We start from the raw sequence: 19,454 nt of genomic DNA, 5'->3' as shown, positions 1-19,454 counted from the left end.
GCATCATTTCCAAAGGCTTTCGTCCCTTCCCAACAAACATTTTAATCCTCCATGACTGCCTTTGGTTCATTTTCAAAGAAAGCTGTGATGTAAATACCTTCGTGCCCCTGGTCTCTGAAGATGGAGGCCCCCTCACCTGCGGGTAGATGGTCACAAGGCTAATCATTTTGTGAATGAATGTGGGCCCAGGGGGTCTCCCCAGGTGGCTCAGTGGTAAAGAACCCACCGGCGGATGTAGAAGATCCAGGAGACTGGGTTCCATCCCTGGGTCAGGAAAATGCCCTGGAGAAGGGAATGGCAACCCTCTCCGGTATTCGTGCCTGGGAAATCCCAAGGGCAGAGGAGCCTGGAAGGCTATAGTCCACAGGGTTGCCAAAGAGTGGGACACGGCTGAGCTACTGAGAAGGAAAGTACGTGGCCCCAGGAAGGGGAGGGGGAGACAGGACCCAAGGACTCAGGGTAACTTTGGGAAGATCTGGGAGAGCAGAGCCTCACCACACCCCCCCCCCCAACACACACCCCCCCGCAAGGGCATCATGTGACTTTGTGCAGCACTGCCTCCCACCTCCCCTTCCCCAAGCGCAGCTCGAGGCCACGGAGGGCCGCCCCCAGGAGGAGCCCCTCCCCGGGGCATCAGGCGGAGGGAGCCGGTGTTTTCAGAGGTTCCAGCCCCGCGCCCTCACCGGCTCAGGGCTCCCAGGTGTGCTGTGTGGGATGGCTCCAGCTCAGTGCCACGGAAGACAGGTGTTAAAGGAGCAGCGACAGCACCCACAGGGGGCTTGTTCAACGTGTCATTTCACGGGTTCCCCTCAAACTGGCTAATTCATAGCTTCTTAGACTGGGGAGGGTTTGTATCCACTTTAAAGCTAGAGAAAATCTTTAGGCAAGTGGTTTTCATCTGGGGTCCCAGGAGGATCCTCTTCGCAAACTCCGGCCCCTGGTCCTGGAGGAGCATCAGCGCTGCTTGTCTTCCTGCTCCAGGCGAGGCCCGGGCTGAACACGGGGCTTCGGGCGCGTCTGTGAGAGCTCAGAGCCAGCTTCAGGCCGGGGCGGGCGGCGGGGTCTGCTGTTCTGGGGTCGGGAGGGGACGTCAGTGCCGCTCACCTCTCCCGTGTTGGCAGAATCCGGGAGAGAACACGTGTGGACAGCAAAGGAAAACTTGACGTGCGTCTCCGGGAGGAGCTGATCGTCCTGAGTCTCTCCTGAGACGAAGGACAGCAGAGGTGGGCCCTCTCAGCTTTTCAAGCTCCTTCTGCCTGTGGGCGTGTTGCGAGCAGGGGAAGACGCTGTGCTGACGCCTTGGAAGGTGTTATCTCATGATGCTGAGGTGATCCTTCCCCATGACCTTGAGGAGAAAACGACCCAGGGCAGGAGGAAAAGAGGAGGAAATGGCAGCTTCTCGGGTAAATGTCTGTCCTGGGTCAGAGGCTATGTCTGCTTTTCCTCCTGAAATGCCCTGGATTAACAGTTTACAAACCTTTCATTCTTTACTTCTGATGTTGCCTATTGACATGGTTTTCAACTGCTAATTTTTTCCCCTTTTATTCTGATGATGTTTAAGATCAGAGCTTTAGAATGTTTCTCCCTCACGTCCCAGAGCCTTTTCTCAGGTGTCTGTCGGCATCAAGGCTGCCTGGAGAACTTGAAGCATTCTCACCAAAAAGTAATGACTTTCCTTGTGGCTAAGAATCCTCCTGCCAATGCAGGGGACACGGGTTCCATGCCCGGCCCGGGAAGATCCCACGGGCCACAAAGCAACTAAGCCCGTGCCCACAAGTACTGAGCCTGCGCTCTGGAGCCCGGGAGTCGCAACTACGGAAGTGTGTGCCCTGGAGCCCGCGTGGCACAATGAAAGAAGCCCCCGCAGTGAAAAGCCCATGCACCACAACTGGAGAAAAGCCCGCACAGCAACCAAGACCCAGCACAGCCAGAAATAAATGAGTGAGTAAAAACAGAAGGGCCTGGGATTTAGGAAGACTGCTGGTGACCAGGGCTGCTGGGGAAGACCTATGAGGAATTTACATTTGCTTATGAACTTGCAGGCTGTTACCTAGCACGTGTGCTTATGAGAATAACTGGTGTCAAAGCAAGGCACCCATGGGCTTCTGGTCCATACACATGATGCCAAGGCAGCAATATCATGGAGCACTGTAGATAACTCTCAGCAATACTCCTAGGCAATCCATATTGTAACCATCATAATGTCCCAGTAGTTAAAAATGAGGAAATGACACACTGTACCATTTATGGAAAATATGATCTCAAGTTATTTGAGGGTTATTGCCAGTAGAAAAAGGGAATTATTATGAGATGTCATTCTCTGTGCATCTTAAGTCACTTCAGACGTGTCTGACCCTTTGTGACCACATGGACTGTAGCCTGCCAGACTTCTCTGTCCATGGGATTCTCCAGGGAAGAATATTGGAATGGGTTGCCCTGCCCTCCTCCAGGGGATCTTCTGGACCCAGGGATCGAACCAGCGTCTCTTATGTCTCTTGCACTGGCAGACAAATTCTTTACCACTAGCACTACCTGGGAAGCCCCATGAGATGTCATCCTACTGTGTTACAGATACTTTCTAGTCACCATCAGTTAATGATGACTTAAAAAACCCCAGGGGGATGATAATGCTTGTGTTAATGTTAACACTGGTGGTGGAATACGTATGTGCATGCTCAGTTGTGTCTGACTCTTTGCAACCCCATGACTGGAGCCCACCAGCCTCCTCTGTCAATGGGATTTCCCATGGCAAAAATACTGGAGTGGGTTGCCATTTCCTTCTCCAGGGTATCTTCCCGACCCAGGGATCAAACCTACACCTCCTGTGTCTCCTGCATTGGCAGGCAGGTTCTTTACCACTGAACCACCTGGAAGCTTGTTACTGATGAGAACACTTCTTCAAATATACATCAAGTTTAATATATGAAAAGCCGTTCACTTTTATTGATTAACATATAGTAAGTTCACACATAATCTAAATAAAACTTTCCAAAGTTTACTCTATAATCTTTGATCAAAATACAGATTACAAGCATTTGGAAACATTCTTGTTCTTGTGATACAGTGGTCAGAGAAATGTGATATTTATGGTTTACAAAACAGAGAGAGCAGTTATTTAGTAAACAAGGATGTACATTCATTACATCACCTTTCAGGAAAAGGTTACATGTATTTTTCTTGGGTATCTGTGAAGATTTCCTGATTGTTACCATGTCAACTAAAATTCATGACTTCTAGTTATTGCTGTTATAAAAATACATCAGGATTTCAGTGAGCTGCCGTCTTTATATCCATAAAAAACCATTGGCACAACTATTTAAAATTTCGACTCTCTGTCTTACTTTAATACAAAGAATTATTCTCTGAACACTTACCTAGCGGTGACGTAGAGGGATGTTTTAAACAATGACAATCATCACCTCCATTTAGACTTCCACTGTACATTTCACATTAGAGGATCCTTAATAGTACATAAAAAAGTAGATAAAAATTATTTCCACCTATTATAGAAGGGTTTTAACTTTGAGGCAGCAAAGATCAAGAATATTAGTTTTAAAAAAGCATATTCACATACACACTAAAGGTATAGCACATAGTAATTTGAAAGTTGAGTTATATTAAATTTCACTTTCACATACTGTCAATATGAATAAGGATACAATGATAATAATTATGTTGTCCAACATCTCTTGCCTTGATCCTATGGTCCAAGTAACAAATAATTTTTCTAAGTGTTTTCACTTTGGATTATTTTCTATAATATCCTGATTTAAAGTAATACCAGAAAAGGGTTATTGAATGAATGCTATCTTTGATGAATTCTCTGATATTTATTTAGACCTGAGTTTTTAAATTCATTTTGTACATTTTTTACAGCATTAAGCATTCTTCCCAGTATGAACTCTCTGGCATTTTCTGATGTGTGTGCTTAGGACAAACCTCTTTCATCACTTACTACGTTTGTAGGGTCTCTCTCCAGCACACGCTCTCTGATGCTGAGTGAGGTGACGGCTCACTTCAAGGCTTTGTCCTATTATTTATATTTGTAAGACTACTTGGCAGTATGAATTATTTTATGGCAAGTAAGATTTGAGTGGCAATTAAAAGCTTTGCCTCATTCTTTACATTTGTATGGTTTCTCCCCAGTATGAATTCACCTGTCGACTAAGGTTTGAACTCTGATTAAAGGCTTTGCCACATTCTGTACATTTATAAGGCTTCTCTCCAGTATGAGTTCGCTGATGTTGAATAAGTGTTGAGTTTTGATTAAAGGCTTTGCCACATTCTGTACATTTATAAGGCTTCTCTCCAGTATGAATTCGCTGATGTTGAGTAAGTGTTGAGTTTCGATTAAAGGCTTTGCCACATTCTGTACATTTATAAGGCTTCTCTCCAGTATGAATTCGCTGATGTTGAGTAAGTGTTGAGTTTCGATTAAAGGCTTTGCCACATTCTGTACATTTATAAGGCTTCTCTCCTGTATGAATTCGCTGGTGTTGAGTAAGGGTTGAGTTTTGATTAAAGGCTTTGCCACATTCTGTACATTTGTATAGTTTCTTCCCAGCATGAATTCTCTGGTGACGGGTAAGGTTTGAGTGATGATTAAAGGCTTTGTTACATTCTGTACATTTATAAGGCTTCTCCCCAGTATGAATTCGCTGATGCACAGTGAGATGTGAGCAACTATTAAAGGCTTTCCCACATTCTCTGCATGTGTGAGGCTTCTCCCCAGTATGAATTCTCTGATGTTGATTAAGCTTTGAGCAACTGATAAAAGCTTTGCCACATTCTTTACACTTGTATGGTTTCTCCCCAGTATGGATTTGCTGATGTTGAATAAGTGTTATACTTTGGTTAAAGGCTTTCCCACAATTCTGACATTTATATGGTTTCTCCCTAGTATGGATTCGCCTATGTCGATTAAGGTTTGAGCTCTGATTAAAGGCTTTGCCACATTCTGGACATTTGTAAGTCTTCTCTGCAGTATGAACAGTGAGATGTTGAGTAAGGCTTGAGGGCTTGCTGAAGGTTTTGCCACATTCTGCACATTGGTTACGTTTCCCTCCGGTGTGGATTTTCCTGTGTCTATTTAGATTTGATAATTGAGGAAAGACTTTCCCACATTTATTCCACTTGCTGTGTTTCTCCTTAGCATGAATACTCAGATGTTGAGTAAGTTCTGATGACTGGTTAGAAACTTGACCACATTCACTAAATTTGTAATTATTCTCTTCAATATGTATATTCCCATCTGTAATAAGATTTGAGCTTTGATAAAAGACATTTCTACATTCATCACTATGGTTCTCTGAATATAGAGTTCTCTGATGATTCATGAGACCTGAGTCTTGGTCAAAGTGATTCCCAGGTTCAAGGCATGGGTAGATTCTGGCTCCATCATAAATACTGTTGTAATTATTGAAGGTGGAGCTCTGGCTTAAGGCCTCACTCATGGGATTACACATGGAAGGTTGTTCCGCATTATCTGTACTATGATACCCATTGAATGACGGCAGCTGGATAAAGACTGTCTCATTATTATTGACATTACAGATATTGGAATAGGGAGAAAATGTTTCTTGGTGGAAAAATAATGAGCCTTCACTAAAGGATCTCTCAAACTGATCATAGTGAGATTTTCTTCCTTCATTTTCAAATCTCTGGCTCTCAGACATGTATGACTGGCTGTTTAATTCAAACCTATATTCATACTGGTTTGAGTGATTATTTGTAGCATAGACTAGATGACTTTCCATGTTTTCAAAATTTCACACCAGAGAATATGTTTGTTTTTTTTTTTTTAAATCATGTGGGTTCTTGCTTACAAAAACATATTTTTCTGCAGAACTTATTGACTTCAAATGGAATTTTTCCCAATTTGATGCATATCCTCAATTTCTTTTGGCAATCATGTTTTCATCATGAATAATTGTCCCGATTTAGTTACATCTAAAACAACATCCTTTTGGCCCTTCACAGCCCCCCTTACTTTCCCAGTCTTTCATTAAGTACACATTTCCAAGCTGAGAGCTCTCAGAATTTCTGAGCACATTACACATGAATCTCCTATGCACGGCTTCTTTAGGAACAAACCCTGGGTGTCATGAGAAGACATCGCTGAAAGATAACAAATAACCAAGATCCCACTTAGTACCTTGAGTGAATATGCTTTACAGTTGTACACAATATTGACAAACCCTTAGCTATATTAATAAGAGATGGTATGCAAAGAAGATCAGAAGTAAAAATAATGGCACTGTACATGTTACATAGAACAAAAAGTAATTCTATCAGGTTATGATGACTGATACTATACCAAAAAGTTGAATACCTCCAAGGAAGATTCAATTTTTAGAATCAGAGAACACCTTAGATGTTAGCATGAGTGAATTAAAAAATTATAACACATCTACAACTATTAATAAGAGTAAAAAAGTAATTTTAAAAAATCCCTGGAGTAGATGAGTTAACTGGAAAATTCCAACAACATTTCAAGAAAAATAAATATCAATTCTCCATAAGGGATCACCATGTACACACTGCTGTATTTAAAATGGAGAGCCAACAAGGTCCTACTGTCCTGCACAGGGAGCTCTGCTCAACGTTACGTGGCTGCCTGGATGGGAGGGGAGTTTGGGGGAGAACGGATACACGTGTATGGACGGCTGAGGCCCTCTGCTACCCACCTGAAACTATCACAACGTTGTTAACCGGTTATGCTCCAATACAAAATAAAAGAACAGTGAAAATATTTCTGTGAGTCAATAGATATATTAAATGGTTTTAGCACTGATGAGTTGGGGTAAATGCACTTAAAAATGTCTAAAATTTGTTTATAGAAGAAAAAATTGGGAGGTAGAAATTGGGGATTACCTTTTATGATTTCAGGGACTGAGAATGAACTTCAGAGAGCCATGTTTGAAGTTTCCATTGGAAATTAGAAAGCAGGAAGCATATATCTGTTCCCAGTATCTCTGGAATTTTGTCAACTAATCCCAGATCTCCACAACTCTTTTCTGACTTGAGGCAGAGACGGAAATTTTGAAAGGCCTTAAGGCAGAGTTTGTCAGAACTGTTAGCAGCTTTTCCTAGGTCCCCCAAAGCAGCGAGAGTATGCAGGTCCTCATAGACCAGGAGGACGGTTTTGGCTCTCAGTGAAACTGAGGGAAAACCCACTGGAGCTGAAGAAGATGGAGATGAAACAGCAGAAGAACGGGGCCGGTCATGTCCCTCTTTGGCAGACATAAACCCAGGCTTCTCATTCTAGTGAAGCAGGCCTCCCCAAACCATCTGAACACGTCTGGCTTCCTCTGTGGTCTTTGGACCTCTCACCTGTGTCATCCGCTTCATTCATTCACACCTAGCACCGGGATTCTTCCTTTCCTCCAAAGGGGACCTGCTCATTAGAAAAATGAACATAATTAGGACTTTGGGTTTAACATATACACTCTAGTATACACAAAAATAACCAACAAGAATCTGCTGCATAGCACAGGGAACTACTCTCAATATTCGTAATAACCTATAAGCGAAAAGTGTCTGACTTGACTGATGGAAACCTCTCCTTACAAAACTCAGTATCTCTCCTGAACACTGTTGCGTGTTCATATTTCAAAGCCAACTAGCAGCAAAGAGACACTAGGAGGAAATGGAGTTTCCACCTTAGCTGTGTTGGATTGTGCACCTCCCTCACCACATCTTGCCAGGATTTTCTTAAAGATAAAGAGACAAAAATGGAACTTGATGGTGTGGGAATCTAGCAGAAAACACCCGAATTGATGACCATCAGGTGTTATGGGATAAACTGGTGTCACGTGCGAGAAACACTCAAGAAGACACGTGGTCACTGCTCAGGTACTTTCGGCAAAAATAAGGAAATGTCAATGTATCTTGAAAAAATTTCACTTTTCTGCATTTTTACTCCAAAAATACCTCCCCAGTTCTGCATCCCTAATAGCGCATTTAAATAATAGACCTTTCTTACCAATGCAGAGAATAGTCAGATTTTTGTCAAAAGTCTCTAAGGAACTCTAGACCATTAAGGTCATCCTGTTTCAGTTCATTGCAGTCCCTCTGTCCTGTCTGACTCATTGCGACCCCACCCCATCCCAAAAGAAATTCTGCACATCAATGCCTTCCCTTGTCGGTCTTTCAAAAAGGGACTATTTTGAAAAACTGAAAGTTGTTCATTCACACTGGGAATGCTTTATGCCCTGTAGGGAGCCTGGAGGCAGACAAGGAGAAGAGGCTCATGGAGAGAGAAGAGCCTGATTGTGACCCATAAAAATAAAAGAAAAAACAGTATTTAATAGTCAAAAACCACCTCACCAGGCAAGAATATCAGAAAAAGAGAATTAAAGAGTTGTATGTTTTCAATCCAGGGTATTTAAGGAGGAAAAAGCAGACACAGCCTCTAACCTGGATCAGGACATTCACCTGAGAAGCTGCCATTTCCTCCTCTTCTTCCTGCTGCCCTGGGTCGTTTTCGCATCAAGACTGTGGAGGAATCACCTCAGCGTCATGAGATTACACCTTCAGAGGCGCCAGCACAGCTCCTTCGCCTGCTCCCAACACCCTCACAGGCAGAAGGACCTTGAAAAGCGGGAAACGCCAACCTCTCCTGTCCTTTGTCTCAGGAGAGATTCAGGACAATCAGCTCCTCCGTGGAGACCAATCTATCAATTTGTTGTTGTTGTCTACTCTTCTTTCTTCATATAAAGTCCCCCAAATTCTGCTAACATGGGGTGTGTGGGCTGCACTGACTTGCCCCTTTAAAGCTCATGCAGAGCAGAACTTGTTGCCTCTGCTTGGACTGAAGCCAGGCCTCAGCACTCAATGGACCAGGAGCCACGTCCTTAACCCAGGCCTCCCCTTAGAATCCCCTGGAGCACTTCCTATACACCACACTGATGCTCCCACAGGACGGAGAGAGAACTCTGTGGGAAGGGCACCGGGGAGGTTATCGCTCACCACTGGTCACGTGACACTGATGGGAAACAGGTGGAAAACCACTTGGCCAAAGATTCTTTCTGAACCAGTTCAGTGTATACAATCCCATGAGGTCAGAGCCCCACTCTGAGAGGTTATGAATCTGCAGGTCTGAGGTGGGGCCATGAAATGAGTCTTCAGCAAGCTCCCTGTTTGTTCTGATGCTTCTTCCCCAAGACCCACACTCAGGAGCCCTGAGCTTCAGCCCTCACACTCAGCACAGCTGAGACCTCTCAGGAGGGAAGGGTTTAGGTCAGGAATTTCTTGGAGAGGTCAGGCTAGAACCAAGCAGAGAAAGCTCCAGTACTTGGGGTTCAGGCCTTTCTAAGGGACCCTGGGTGAAGTGCTGGGGGCTCCCCAGGCTGAGCGTGGATGGGTCCATTCAAACCAAGAGGAGCAGGATTCTGGTGAGCTCTGAGGGTGTCACTGAAGGGGGGTCTGTGCAGTAGACCCTGGGGTTCAGCAAGACTGCTGGTCTCAAGGAACGGGGTCATCTAGTGGACGTGCTCACAGGACTGGCTGGTGTGAGTTCAAGGACCTGCAGTCTGCCTGGTCCCCAGACAGACGCTGAGGCAGCAACAGCATGGAGCAGTCAGGGAGGCTCTCAATAGTACTCTGTATGGTCCTTCTTATTAGAACCGTCACAGCATCCCTGCAGTTACAGAGAGGGGGCAGGGGAAGGTATATTGTAGAAATTATGGAAAATATGTGACATTATTTGAGGATTAAGGCCAGTAAGGAAACTAATTTTTACAGATGCCATCCCTCTGTGCTACCTAATGGTTTATTGTCACAATCTCTCCCCCGTAGCCTTAAAGAAGGTGGGAGAGGTTAATGTTGGTGGTGCATTAACCATTCATTACACATCAACTTTATCACCAGAAACCATTCAATTTTATTAACTAACATATATGAATATCACATATAGAATAAAACCTGTTACAATCCACTGTGTGACCTTAATTAAAATACAGATTTACAAGCATAGACAACAATATTCATTTGTCTGCTACAATGATCCGAGAATTGTGACTTCTATGGTTACAAAATGGAGGCTAATCATTTAATAAACAAGATGTAACTAGCTACATGACTTTTCTGGGAAGGCTTTCGCATACTATGGTATCAGAGATGTCGTTATCCCAGGCATGTCAACTAATATTCATGACTTCAGTTGATATGATAAAGATACATTAAGATTCCAGTGAACTCTCATTATCTTATCCTTAATAAGCAAATGATATAACTATTGAAAATTTAGAATTTTGTCTTACTTTGATACATAGAATTAGTTCCTGAACACTTACATCATGGTGACCTATAGGGATGTTTCACATGAATGACAAACACCGCCATTTAGATGTTCAGTGTACACATTACATTGCAGTTAATCTTCTAATGGAGAATAAATATAAATGACTTCTCCCTAGGATAGAAGGGGTTCTTTTATCTTTGAGGCAGCAACCTTCACATACATTAGAAACAAAGCATAGCATGGAATAATTTGAGAGTTGCATTACATTCATTTTGGTTTTCAAATAATCTCAAATCATGTTGATAGAACCAGAATACATTGCTAATAATTATACCTTTCTAAACACCAACCGTCTAGTCAAGGCTATGGTTTTTCCAGTGGTCATGCATGGATTGAGACTTGTACTATAAAGAAAGCTGAGCGTAGAAGAATCGATGCTTTTGAACTGTGGTGTTGGAGAAGACTCTTTGAGAGTCCTTTGGACTGCAAGGAGATCCAACCAGTCCATCCTAAAGGAGATCAGTCTTGGGTGTTCATTGGAAGGACTGATGTTGAAGCTGAAACTCCAATACTTTGGCCACCTGATGTGGAGAGCTGACTTATTTGAAAAGACCCTGATGCTGGGAAAGATTGAGGGCAGGAGGAGAAGGGGACGACAGAGGATGAGATGGTTGGAAGGCATCACCAGCTCAATGGACATGGGTTTGGGTGGACTCCGGGAGTTGGTGATGGACAGGGAGGCCTGGCGTGCTGTGGTTCATGGGGTTGGAAAGAGTTGGACATGACTGAGTGACTGAACTGAACTGAACTGAAACACCAACCTTTTGTCTGGTGATGCAGAGTAACATATCAATTTTCTATCTGTCTTAACTATGGATTACTATCTATAGTAATTCTCCTCCAGGAACTTCAGAAAAGAGGAATTGATGAAATGTTTTCTTATACATTCTTTGATATTTATTTAGATTTGATTAAAAACTTTGTTTTAACATCATTCACTTATCTTTCTTGTATAAACCCTTTCCTGTTTTCTAAACTAAATTTGGGATGAACCTCTTTCATCACTTATTACATTACTAGAGTTTCTCTCCAGTATGTACTCTGCATATATATTAAATAATCAGGGTGATGATATACAGCCTTGACATAGTCCTTTCCCAATTTGGAACCAGTCTGTTGTTCCATGTCCAGTTCTAACTGTTGCTTCTTGACCTGCATACAGGTTTCTCAGGGGGCAGCTAAGGTGGTCTGGTATTCTCATCTGTTTAAGAATTTTCCACAGTTTGTTGTGATCCACACAGTCAAAGGCTTTAGTGTACTCAATAAAGCAGAAGTGGATGTTTTTCTGGAATTCCCTTTTTCTATGATCCAATGAATGTTGGCAATTTAATCTCTGATTCCTCTGCATTCTCTACATCCAGCTTGTACATCTGGAAGTCCATGGTTCACGTACAGTTGAAGGCTGGCTTGAAGGATTTTGAGCATTACCTTGCTAGCATGTGAAATGAGCGCTGTTGTGCAGTAGTTTGAGCATTCTTTGGCATTGCCCTTCTTTGGGACTGGAATGAACACTGCCCTTTTCCAGTCCTGTGGCCACTGCTGAGTTTTCCAAATTTGCTGGCATACCTAGTGCAGCACTTTCACAGCAGCATCTTTCAGGATTGAAAAATAGCTCAGCTGGAATTCCATCACCTCCACGAGCTTTGTTGGTAGTAATTCTTCCTAAGGCCCACTTGACTTCACACGCCAGGATGTCTGGCTCTAGGTGAGTGACAACACCATTGTGGTCATTCAGGTCATTAAGACGTTTTTGTACAGTGCTTCTGTGTATTCTGGCCACCTCTTCTTAATCTCTTCTGCCTCTGTTAGGTCCATGCCATTTCTGTCCTTTATTGAGCCCATCTTTGCATGAAATGTTCCCTTGGTATCTCTAAGTTTCTTGAAGAGACGTCTAGTCTTTCCCATTCTATTGTTTTCCTCTATTTCTTTGCATTGTTCACTTAAGAAGGCTTTCTTATCTCTGCTTGCTAGCTTTGGAACTCTGCATTCAGATGGGTATATCTCTCCTTTTCTCCTTTGCCTTTCGCCTCTCTTCTTTTCTCAGCTATTTGTAAGGCTTCCTCAGACAACCATTTTGCCTTTTTGCATTTCTTTTGCTTGGGGCTGGTTCTGGTCACTGCCTCCTGTACAATGTTGTAAACCTCTGTGCATAGTTCTTCAGGCACTCTGTCTATCAGATCTAGTCCCTTGAACCCACTTGTCGCTTCCACTGTATAATCATGTTGTTGTTGTTCAGTCGCTCAGCCGCGTCGGACTTTGCAACCCCATGGATTGCACCACACCAGGCTTCCCTGTCCATCACCAACTCTGGAGCTTGCTCAAACATGTCCACTGACTTGGTGATGCTATCCATTATCTTGTTCTCTTTTGTCCCCTTCTCCTCCTACCTTCAATCTTTACCAGCATCAGGGTCTTTTCCAATGAGTCAGCTCTCCACATCAGGTGGCCAAAGTATTGGAGTTTCAGCTTCAGCATTAGTCTGTCCAGTGAATATTTGGGGCTGATTTCCTTCAGGAAGGACTGGTTGGGTGTCCTTGCAGTCCAAGGGACTCTCAAGAGTCTTCTCCAACACCACAGTTCAAAAGCATCAATTCTTCGGCACTCAGCTTTCTTTATAGTCCAACTCTCACATCCATACATGACTACTGGAAAAACCAAAGCTTTGGCTAGACAGACCTTTGTTGGCAAAGTAATGTCTCTGCTTTTTAATATGTTGTCTAGGATGGTCATAACTTTTCGTCCAAGGAGCAAGTGTCTTTTAATTTCATGGCTGCAGTCACCATCTGCAGTGATTCTGGAGCCCCCAAAATTAGTTTAGTTTTTATTTCGTTACTCTAGGAGGTGGATCCAAAGAGTTGCTGTTTATATCAAAGCGTATTCGGTCTGTCTGTCTGTCCTACCTATATTTCCCTCAAGAGATTGAGATTATCAGCCCTCTTTTGAGCTCTTTCATCAATTTGGAGTTTCTCTTTCTGTCTGGGTTCAGGGAGTGTGCTAACTTCATTCTCTTTTCACTTGAGAGACCTCCGCACTGTCCTACAGTCTGGCTGTTAACAATTGACATTGCCAGCATCCAACATGTAGGAGGGATCCCTTCTCTCTACAACCCTCTCCAGCGTTTATTGGTTTTAGACTCTTGCCAATGTCCATTCTGACCTGTGTGAGTTTTGATTGGCATTTCTCTTCAGATTTTGCCATGTTGAAATATTTTCATTTGATTTTTAAAAAAACAGTGTGAGTAAAACTGACCTCTCGAGGTTGTCCACTTGACCGACTGCCCTGTTTCAAATTCTTTTTTTAAGATCTCCCCAAGGACATTTGTTGAGAACAGATGTTTTTTCCTTACAGCCCCATGAAAGTGAAGTCGTTCAGTCATGTCCAACTCTTCTATCTGGGACCCCATGGTCTGTAGCCTACTAGGCTCCTCTGTCCATGGGACTTTGCAGGCAGGAATACTGGAGTGGGTTGCCAACTCCTTCTCCAGGGGATCTTCCTGACCCAAGGATCAAACCCGGGTCTCCCGCATTGCAGGCAGACGCTTTACCGTCTGAGCTACAGAGCTCTAAGCCCCACAAACACGGTGAATATGAAGTGCCCATGAGCACAGGTTTTTCAGTCGTTACCAGAAGTGTCCACAAGGTGGCAGCATTTCTTCCTGCTCCACTGTTGAGTTTTTTGTTGTTTGTTTTTAGTGTTTATTTTCGGTTCGAGTAGAGTTGATTTCCGATGTGTTGTTTTAAGTCTACAGGAACTTGGTTTAGTTATGCATGAACGTATGTCTATTCTCTTTCGGGTTCTTTTCCTATATTGGTTCTCTCGGTGTGTTCAGTAGACTTCCCTGTGCTATTCCGTTATTTTGGATTATCTATCTGATAATAAGCAGTGAGTATGTTAATCCCAACCTCTTAATGTCTTCCTTCCCATACCTTTAAAAAAAAAATCGTAAGTGAGTTTTCTGTGAGCCTGTTTCTGTTTATAAATTAGTTCATTTTAGTGAATTTATAGATTCCCCCTGTAAGTGATGTATTTCTCTCCTTCTCCAATTGACGTCACTCAGTATAATAAATCTCTCGGTCCATCCATGCTGCTGCCTGTGGCAGTTTTTCGTTCTGCTGATGGCTGAGAGTATTCGGTGTACAAATGAACCGTTTTCTCTTCATTTCTCTATTGATGGACATTTTGGTTGATGCTCTGTCTTGGGTATTGTCAGTAGTGCTGCCCTGAAGAGAGGGGTGCATGTATCATTTTAAATTAATGTTCTTTCCGGATCTAACCAAGGAGTGGGCTTGCCGGATCGTGTACTAAGTCTATGGTTAGTGTTTAAAGGAATGCGCATCCTGTTGTCCTTCGTGGCCGCACCCGCCCATTTCCACTCCTGCCCACAGTGTAGGAGGATTCCCTGTTCCCCCTCGCCCTCGGCAGCGTTTAATCCTTGTAGATCTTTGGGGGGATGGCTGTTCTGAGGGGTGTGAGGTGATACCGTGGCCCAGTTTTGATTTGCATTTCTCCAATAGTTAGTGATGCTGAGCATCTTTTCGGGTGCTTTATATGGCCACCTGGATGTCTTCTTTGGACAAATGCTCATTTAGATCTTTGGTCCATTTTTGCTAATGGGATGATTTTTTAAATATATATATATTGAGCTGCATGAGCTGTTTTCATATTTTGGAGATAAATTCCTTGTTTCTAAATTCAGTTCCAAACTTTTTCCCCCCGTCCCAAGGGTTTCTTTTCTTTAGTTTGGTTTACAGTTTCCCCTCCAGTGCAAAAGTTTTTGAGGTTCGAGAAACTCAACTCAACAAAACCTCAAAAGCTTTTGAGGTTAGAGAAAATCAACTCTTTGGTTGAGTTTTAATTTTTCATTATTCTAAAAGTGGATCCAAAAGGGTTTGCTATGGTTTATGTCAAAGCTTGTTCTTCCTGTAATTTCCTCAAGAGGTTTAGAGTAATTGTCCCTCCATTAAGCTCTTTAATTGGTTTGAAGTTACTTTCTCTGTATGAGGATAGGGAATGTCACAATTTCATTCGCTGTTATCTTGTTGTTATCTTGTTACCCTCTCCTCTGTATGGACTCCTAACAATTTAACTTGGTAGCATCCGTGCAGGAGAATTAATTCCCTTTTCTCCAAAACCTTCCAGCATTTATTGTTTGTAGACTTTTTGACAAAGGTCATTTTTGACCAGTGTGAGGCAATACCTCATAGTTTTGATTTGCATTTTGGTAAGATTGCAGGGTGTGGAGGCTTTTCATGGGATTAAAAAAAAAAAAAAAAACAGTGTGAGTAAAACTAATATATCGAGATTGGCCTCTTGACAGTCTGCCCTCTCTTTTGAATTCTTTTTCCAGGACCCACCCGAGGACATTTATTGAGGACGGGTGTTTTTTTCATTAAATCCCTGCTGCTGCTGCTGCTGCTAAGTCGCTTCAGTCGTGTCCGACTCTGTGCGACCCCGGAGACGACAGCCCACCAGGCTCCCCCGTCCCTGGGATTCTCCAGGCAAAAACACTGGAGTGGGTTGCCATTTACTTCTCCAATGCATGAAAGTGAAAAGTCAAAGTGAAGTCGCTCAGTCGTGTCCGACTCTTCGCGACCCCGTGGACTGCAGCCTACCAGGCTCCTCCGTCCATGGGATTTTCCAGGCAAGAGTACTGGAGTCGGGTGCCATCGCCTTCTCCGTAAATCCCTGCAAGCCTGGTAAATAACCAAGTGCCCATCCGCCCAGGTTTTTCAGTTGCTGTTACCAGACGTGGCCACAAGGCGGCAGCATTTCTCCATGCTCCGCTTTTGGTTCGACTTTAGTGTTTATTTTCTGTTGGAATACAGTTGATACCTGTTGGGCTTGTTTTAGGTTTACAAGAACTTGATTCAGTTATACATAAATGTATGTCTATTCTCTTATTTGTAGGGGTCTTTTCCCATATAGGTTCTTTCAGTATTTTCAGTACACTTTCCTGTGCTATTCAGTAGGTTTTTTTGGATTATCTGATAGTAAGCAGTATGTATGTTGATTCCAACTTCTTAATGTCTCCCTACCCTTCCCTTTTTTGAAATAATCATAGGTGAGTTTTATTAGTCTGAGTCTATTTCTGTTTATAAATCTGTTCACTTGAAAGAACTTACAGAGTGCACCTGTAAGTGATGTAATATTTCTCTTTCCCTGACTTCTCTGAGTAGGACAAACCTCTTGGTCCATCTGTGCGGCAGTTAATGGCATTATTTTTGTTGTTGTTCTTTTTGATGGCTGAGTGTATTCCAGCGTCTAGATGGATCAGTTCCTGTTCATTTCTCTCTATTGATGGACACTTTGGTTGAAGCTCTGTCTTGGAACTTGTGACTAGTGCTGCCATGAAAACAGAGGAGCAGGTATCACTTTAAATTGTGATTTTATCCAGATCTGAGGGAAGGAGTGGGCTTGCTTCATCAGGTGGTAACTATATTTAATGTTTTAAGGAATCTCCATACTGTGTTTCTTGTGGCTGCACCCACCCATTTCCATCCCCGCCCACAGTGTAGGAGGTTTCCCTGTTCCCCTCAGCCTTTGAACCATTGAATCTTTGTAGATCTTTTGGAGGGTGATCATTCTGAGGGGGTGAACTGATACCTTGTTGCAGTTTGATTGGCATTTCTCTAACAGTGATGCTGAGCATCTTTTCATAGGCTTTGTGGCCATCTCGATGCCGCCTTTCAAGATACATCCATTTAGATCTTTGGCCAATTTTTTCTCTTAGGTTGATTGTATTTTGCTGTTGAGCTGCAGGAGCTGTTTGCATGTTTTGGAGATGAATACGTTGCTTTTAAATTCGGTTGCATTTTCCCCCTGATGTTCAGAGTTGTGTTTTTCTTTCGTTTTGAGTTTCCCTTGCCGTGCAAAAGCTTTTGAAGTTAATGAAGTCCCGTTTGTTGAGTCTTATTTTTCATTATCCTAAAAGTGGATCCAAAAACAATTTGCTGAGATTTGTGTCAAACCGTGTTCTGCCTATATTTTCCTTAAGAGGGTTAGAGTAATCGTCCCTCAGTTTAGTTCTTTAATGGATTTGAAATGTCTTTTTCTGTAAGTGGTTAGGGACTGTGAATTTCATCATTTTTCACTTGTTGAAGGAACCTCCACCCTCTCCTCCACACTGGTTGTTAGCAATTTACTTTGCCAGCATCAGTGTAGAAAGGTTCCCTTTATTCCACAACCGCTCCAGCATTTACTATTCGTAGACTTTTTGACAAAGGCCATTTAACCAATGTGAGGTGATACTTCCTTGTAGTTTTGATCTGGGTTTTTTTATAAGATTTCATGATGTGAAGGCCATTCATGTGATATTTTTAAAAAAACAGTGTGAGTAAAACTGACCTCTCAAGGTTGGTCTCTGGACCGTCTGCTCTGCTTTAAATTCTTTTTCCAGGACCTACTCGAGGGCATTAGTTGAGGACAGGTGTTTTTTTCCTAGGTCCGAGCAGGCCTGGTGAATATTAAGTGCCCATCAGCGCAGGTTTTTCAGTTGATGTTACCAAAAGCGGCCACAAGGTGGCAGCATTTCTTCATGCCCACCAGAGCCTTAGGGCAAGTCCTGTTCTGGGTTGTTAATAAGAATGGATACACCCAAGGCTGTGTCTCCTTCCTTCTTCTCTCTGAGCCTTTATCCCCCGACAGATCTCAACGATTGCCACACCACTATGCAGAAGGAGCTGTCCTCTCAGTGGGGTGACCCTAAGGAAGGAGGCTGGAGGTGGGAACCCTGCCACCAGGAGCCAGGGAGCCCACAGCACGTTGCAAAGCTCTTCCAGCCCAGAGACCCCACCATCCTTTGGGGGCGCTAGGGTTGGCTCTGCTGCAGGAGGGTCCCCTGGATCTGGAGATTGTAGGCTCATGCAGAGGGGAACAGGCAGTCCAAGTCCAAGGGGTGGGGGGGCAGTGGGGGGCTGTTTGCCTGGCAAACCCTCCCCAGCGCCCTCAGCCCCAGGACAGTCCCGCCTGGGGACCCAAGCCTGCTCAGACTCCAGGGATGTGACACCAGCCCAGGTCCCCAAGGCCAGAAGGGAACAGAGTCAGCAGTTCTTTTCTCTTTTTTAAAAAAATGTTTTTGAATTGTAGTTTACAGGTGACTTACATTGTGATGGCTTGTACAGAAACTTGATTCATTTATTCGTAGAAGTACATATATTCTTTATCGGTTTCTTTTCCCATAGAGGTTATTTCAGAGTTTTGAGAGGGTTTCTTGTGCTCTGTGGTGGGTCCTTGTGGATTATTCTAGAAGTATAAATCGTAGTGTGTTTATGTTATTCTCAACCTGCTAGTTTCTTCCCCCCCACACACATTTCACTTTGGGGACTATAAATTTATTGTCTAAGTCTGTGAAGCTGTTTCTGTTTTGTAAAGAAGTTCACTTGTATCCATGTTTAGGTTCCACCTAGGAGTGGTATTATATGATATATGTTTTTTCCAACTGTAAACAAAGGCCCAGAAGGGCGTCCTGTGTGAGTGATGTAAGTCTCCTCTCACTGGGCTCTCACCCAGGACTCTGGCACTGCTTACCCCGTGTGTGGTACTTAGTCTCTGTCTTAAATAAATAAACTGCTTCTCTGTGTGCTTGCCCAGACATTCTGCCTTGTCCCTAATAGTGAACTTTGTATCTGTTTTTACAGGGTTTGCCTCTTTGAGACATTCTTGCTTTCAAGCAGAGGAAAGACCCAGGGTCACTTTGCTTCTGGCCTCTGGCCCCTGCTAGTCTGGCAGCGAGGACTCCTGGTTCTCATCCGGGCTCCCCACATTCAGTTCAGGACGGCTCACTGCTGCCTGCGAGACCACTTGGTGCTGAAACCCGAAATCCAGGAGTTCAAGGTTTGCATTAAAGCAACATTGGGATGGACATGATCGAAAGGAACATCGATGGACATGAGTTTGAGTAAACTCTGGGAGTTGGTGATGGACAGGGAGGCCGGGCGTGCTGCAGTCCATGGGGTCGCAAAGAGTCGGACATGACTGAGCGACTGAACTGAACTGAATATTGGGAAGATAATGTTATATGTGGCCAGGACTCTCTAAGACTACACTGAATTTGATTAGGTAAATAAATTTTGTGATTAATAGTAAGCTGTGACCAGAATGGGATTTGGTTTTCTCTCCCTATTAAGAGAATAAAGTTTTCTTAGAATGTGGC

The 19,454-nt window shown here is 43.4% G+C and overlaps 1 protein-coding gene across 1 annotated transcript in view; it reads right to left on the bottom strand.

Moving 5' to 3' along the window:
- Window positions 1–954: 954 nt before the first annotated feature.
- Window positions 955–19,454, bottom strand: part of LOC139182092 (zinc finger protein 724-like) — a 35,630-nt gene continuing 17,130 nt past the window's right edge. The window contains exons 2-4 of the mRNA XM_070785563.1: window positions 5,000–5,085; window positions 4,166–4,831; window positions 955–1,202 (exon numbers count right to left, since the gene is read on the bottom strand). Coding sequence (XP_070641664.1) covers window positions 955–1,202; window positions 4,166–4,831; window positions 5,000–5,085 — 1,000 coding nt within the window. The remainder of the gene's footprint in view (window positions 1,203–4,165; window positions 4,832–4,999; window positions 5,086–19,454) is intronic.

The sequence above is a fragment of the Bos indicus genome, unplaced genomic scaffold (assembly GCF_029378745.1).
Source record: "Bos indicus isolate NIAB-ARS_2022 breed Sahiwal x Tharparkar unplaced genomic scaffold, NIAB-ARS_B.indTharparkar_mat_pri_1.0 scaffold_80, whole genome shotgun sequence".
NCBI lineage: Eukaryota > Metazoa > Chordata > Mammalia > Artiodactyla > Bovidae > Bos > Bos indicus.
This window is presented reverse-complemented; position numbering and strand designations above follow the sequence as displayed.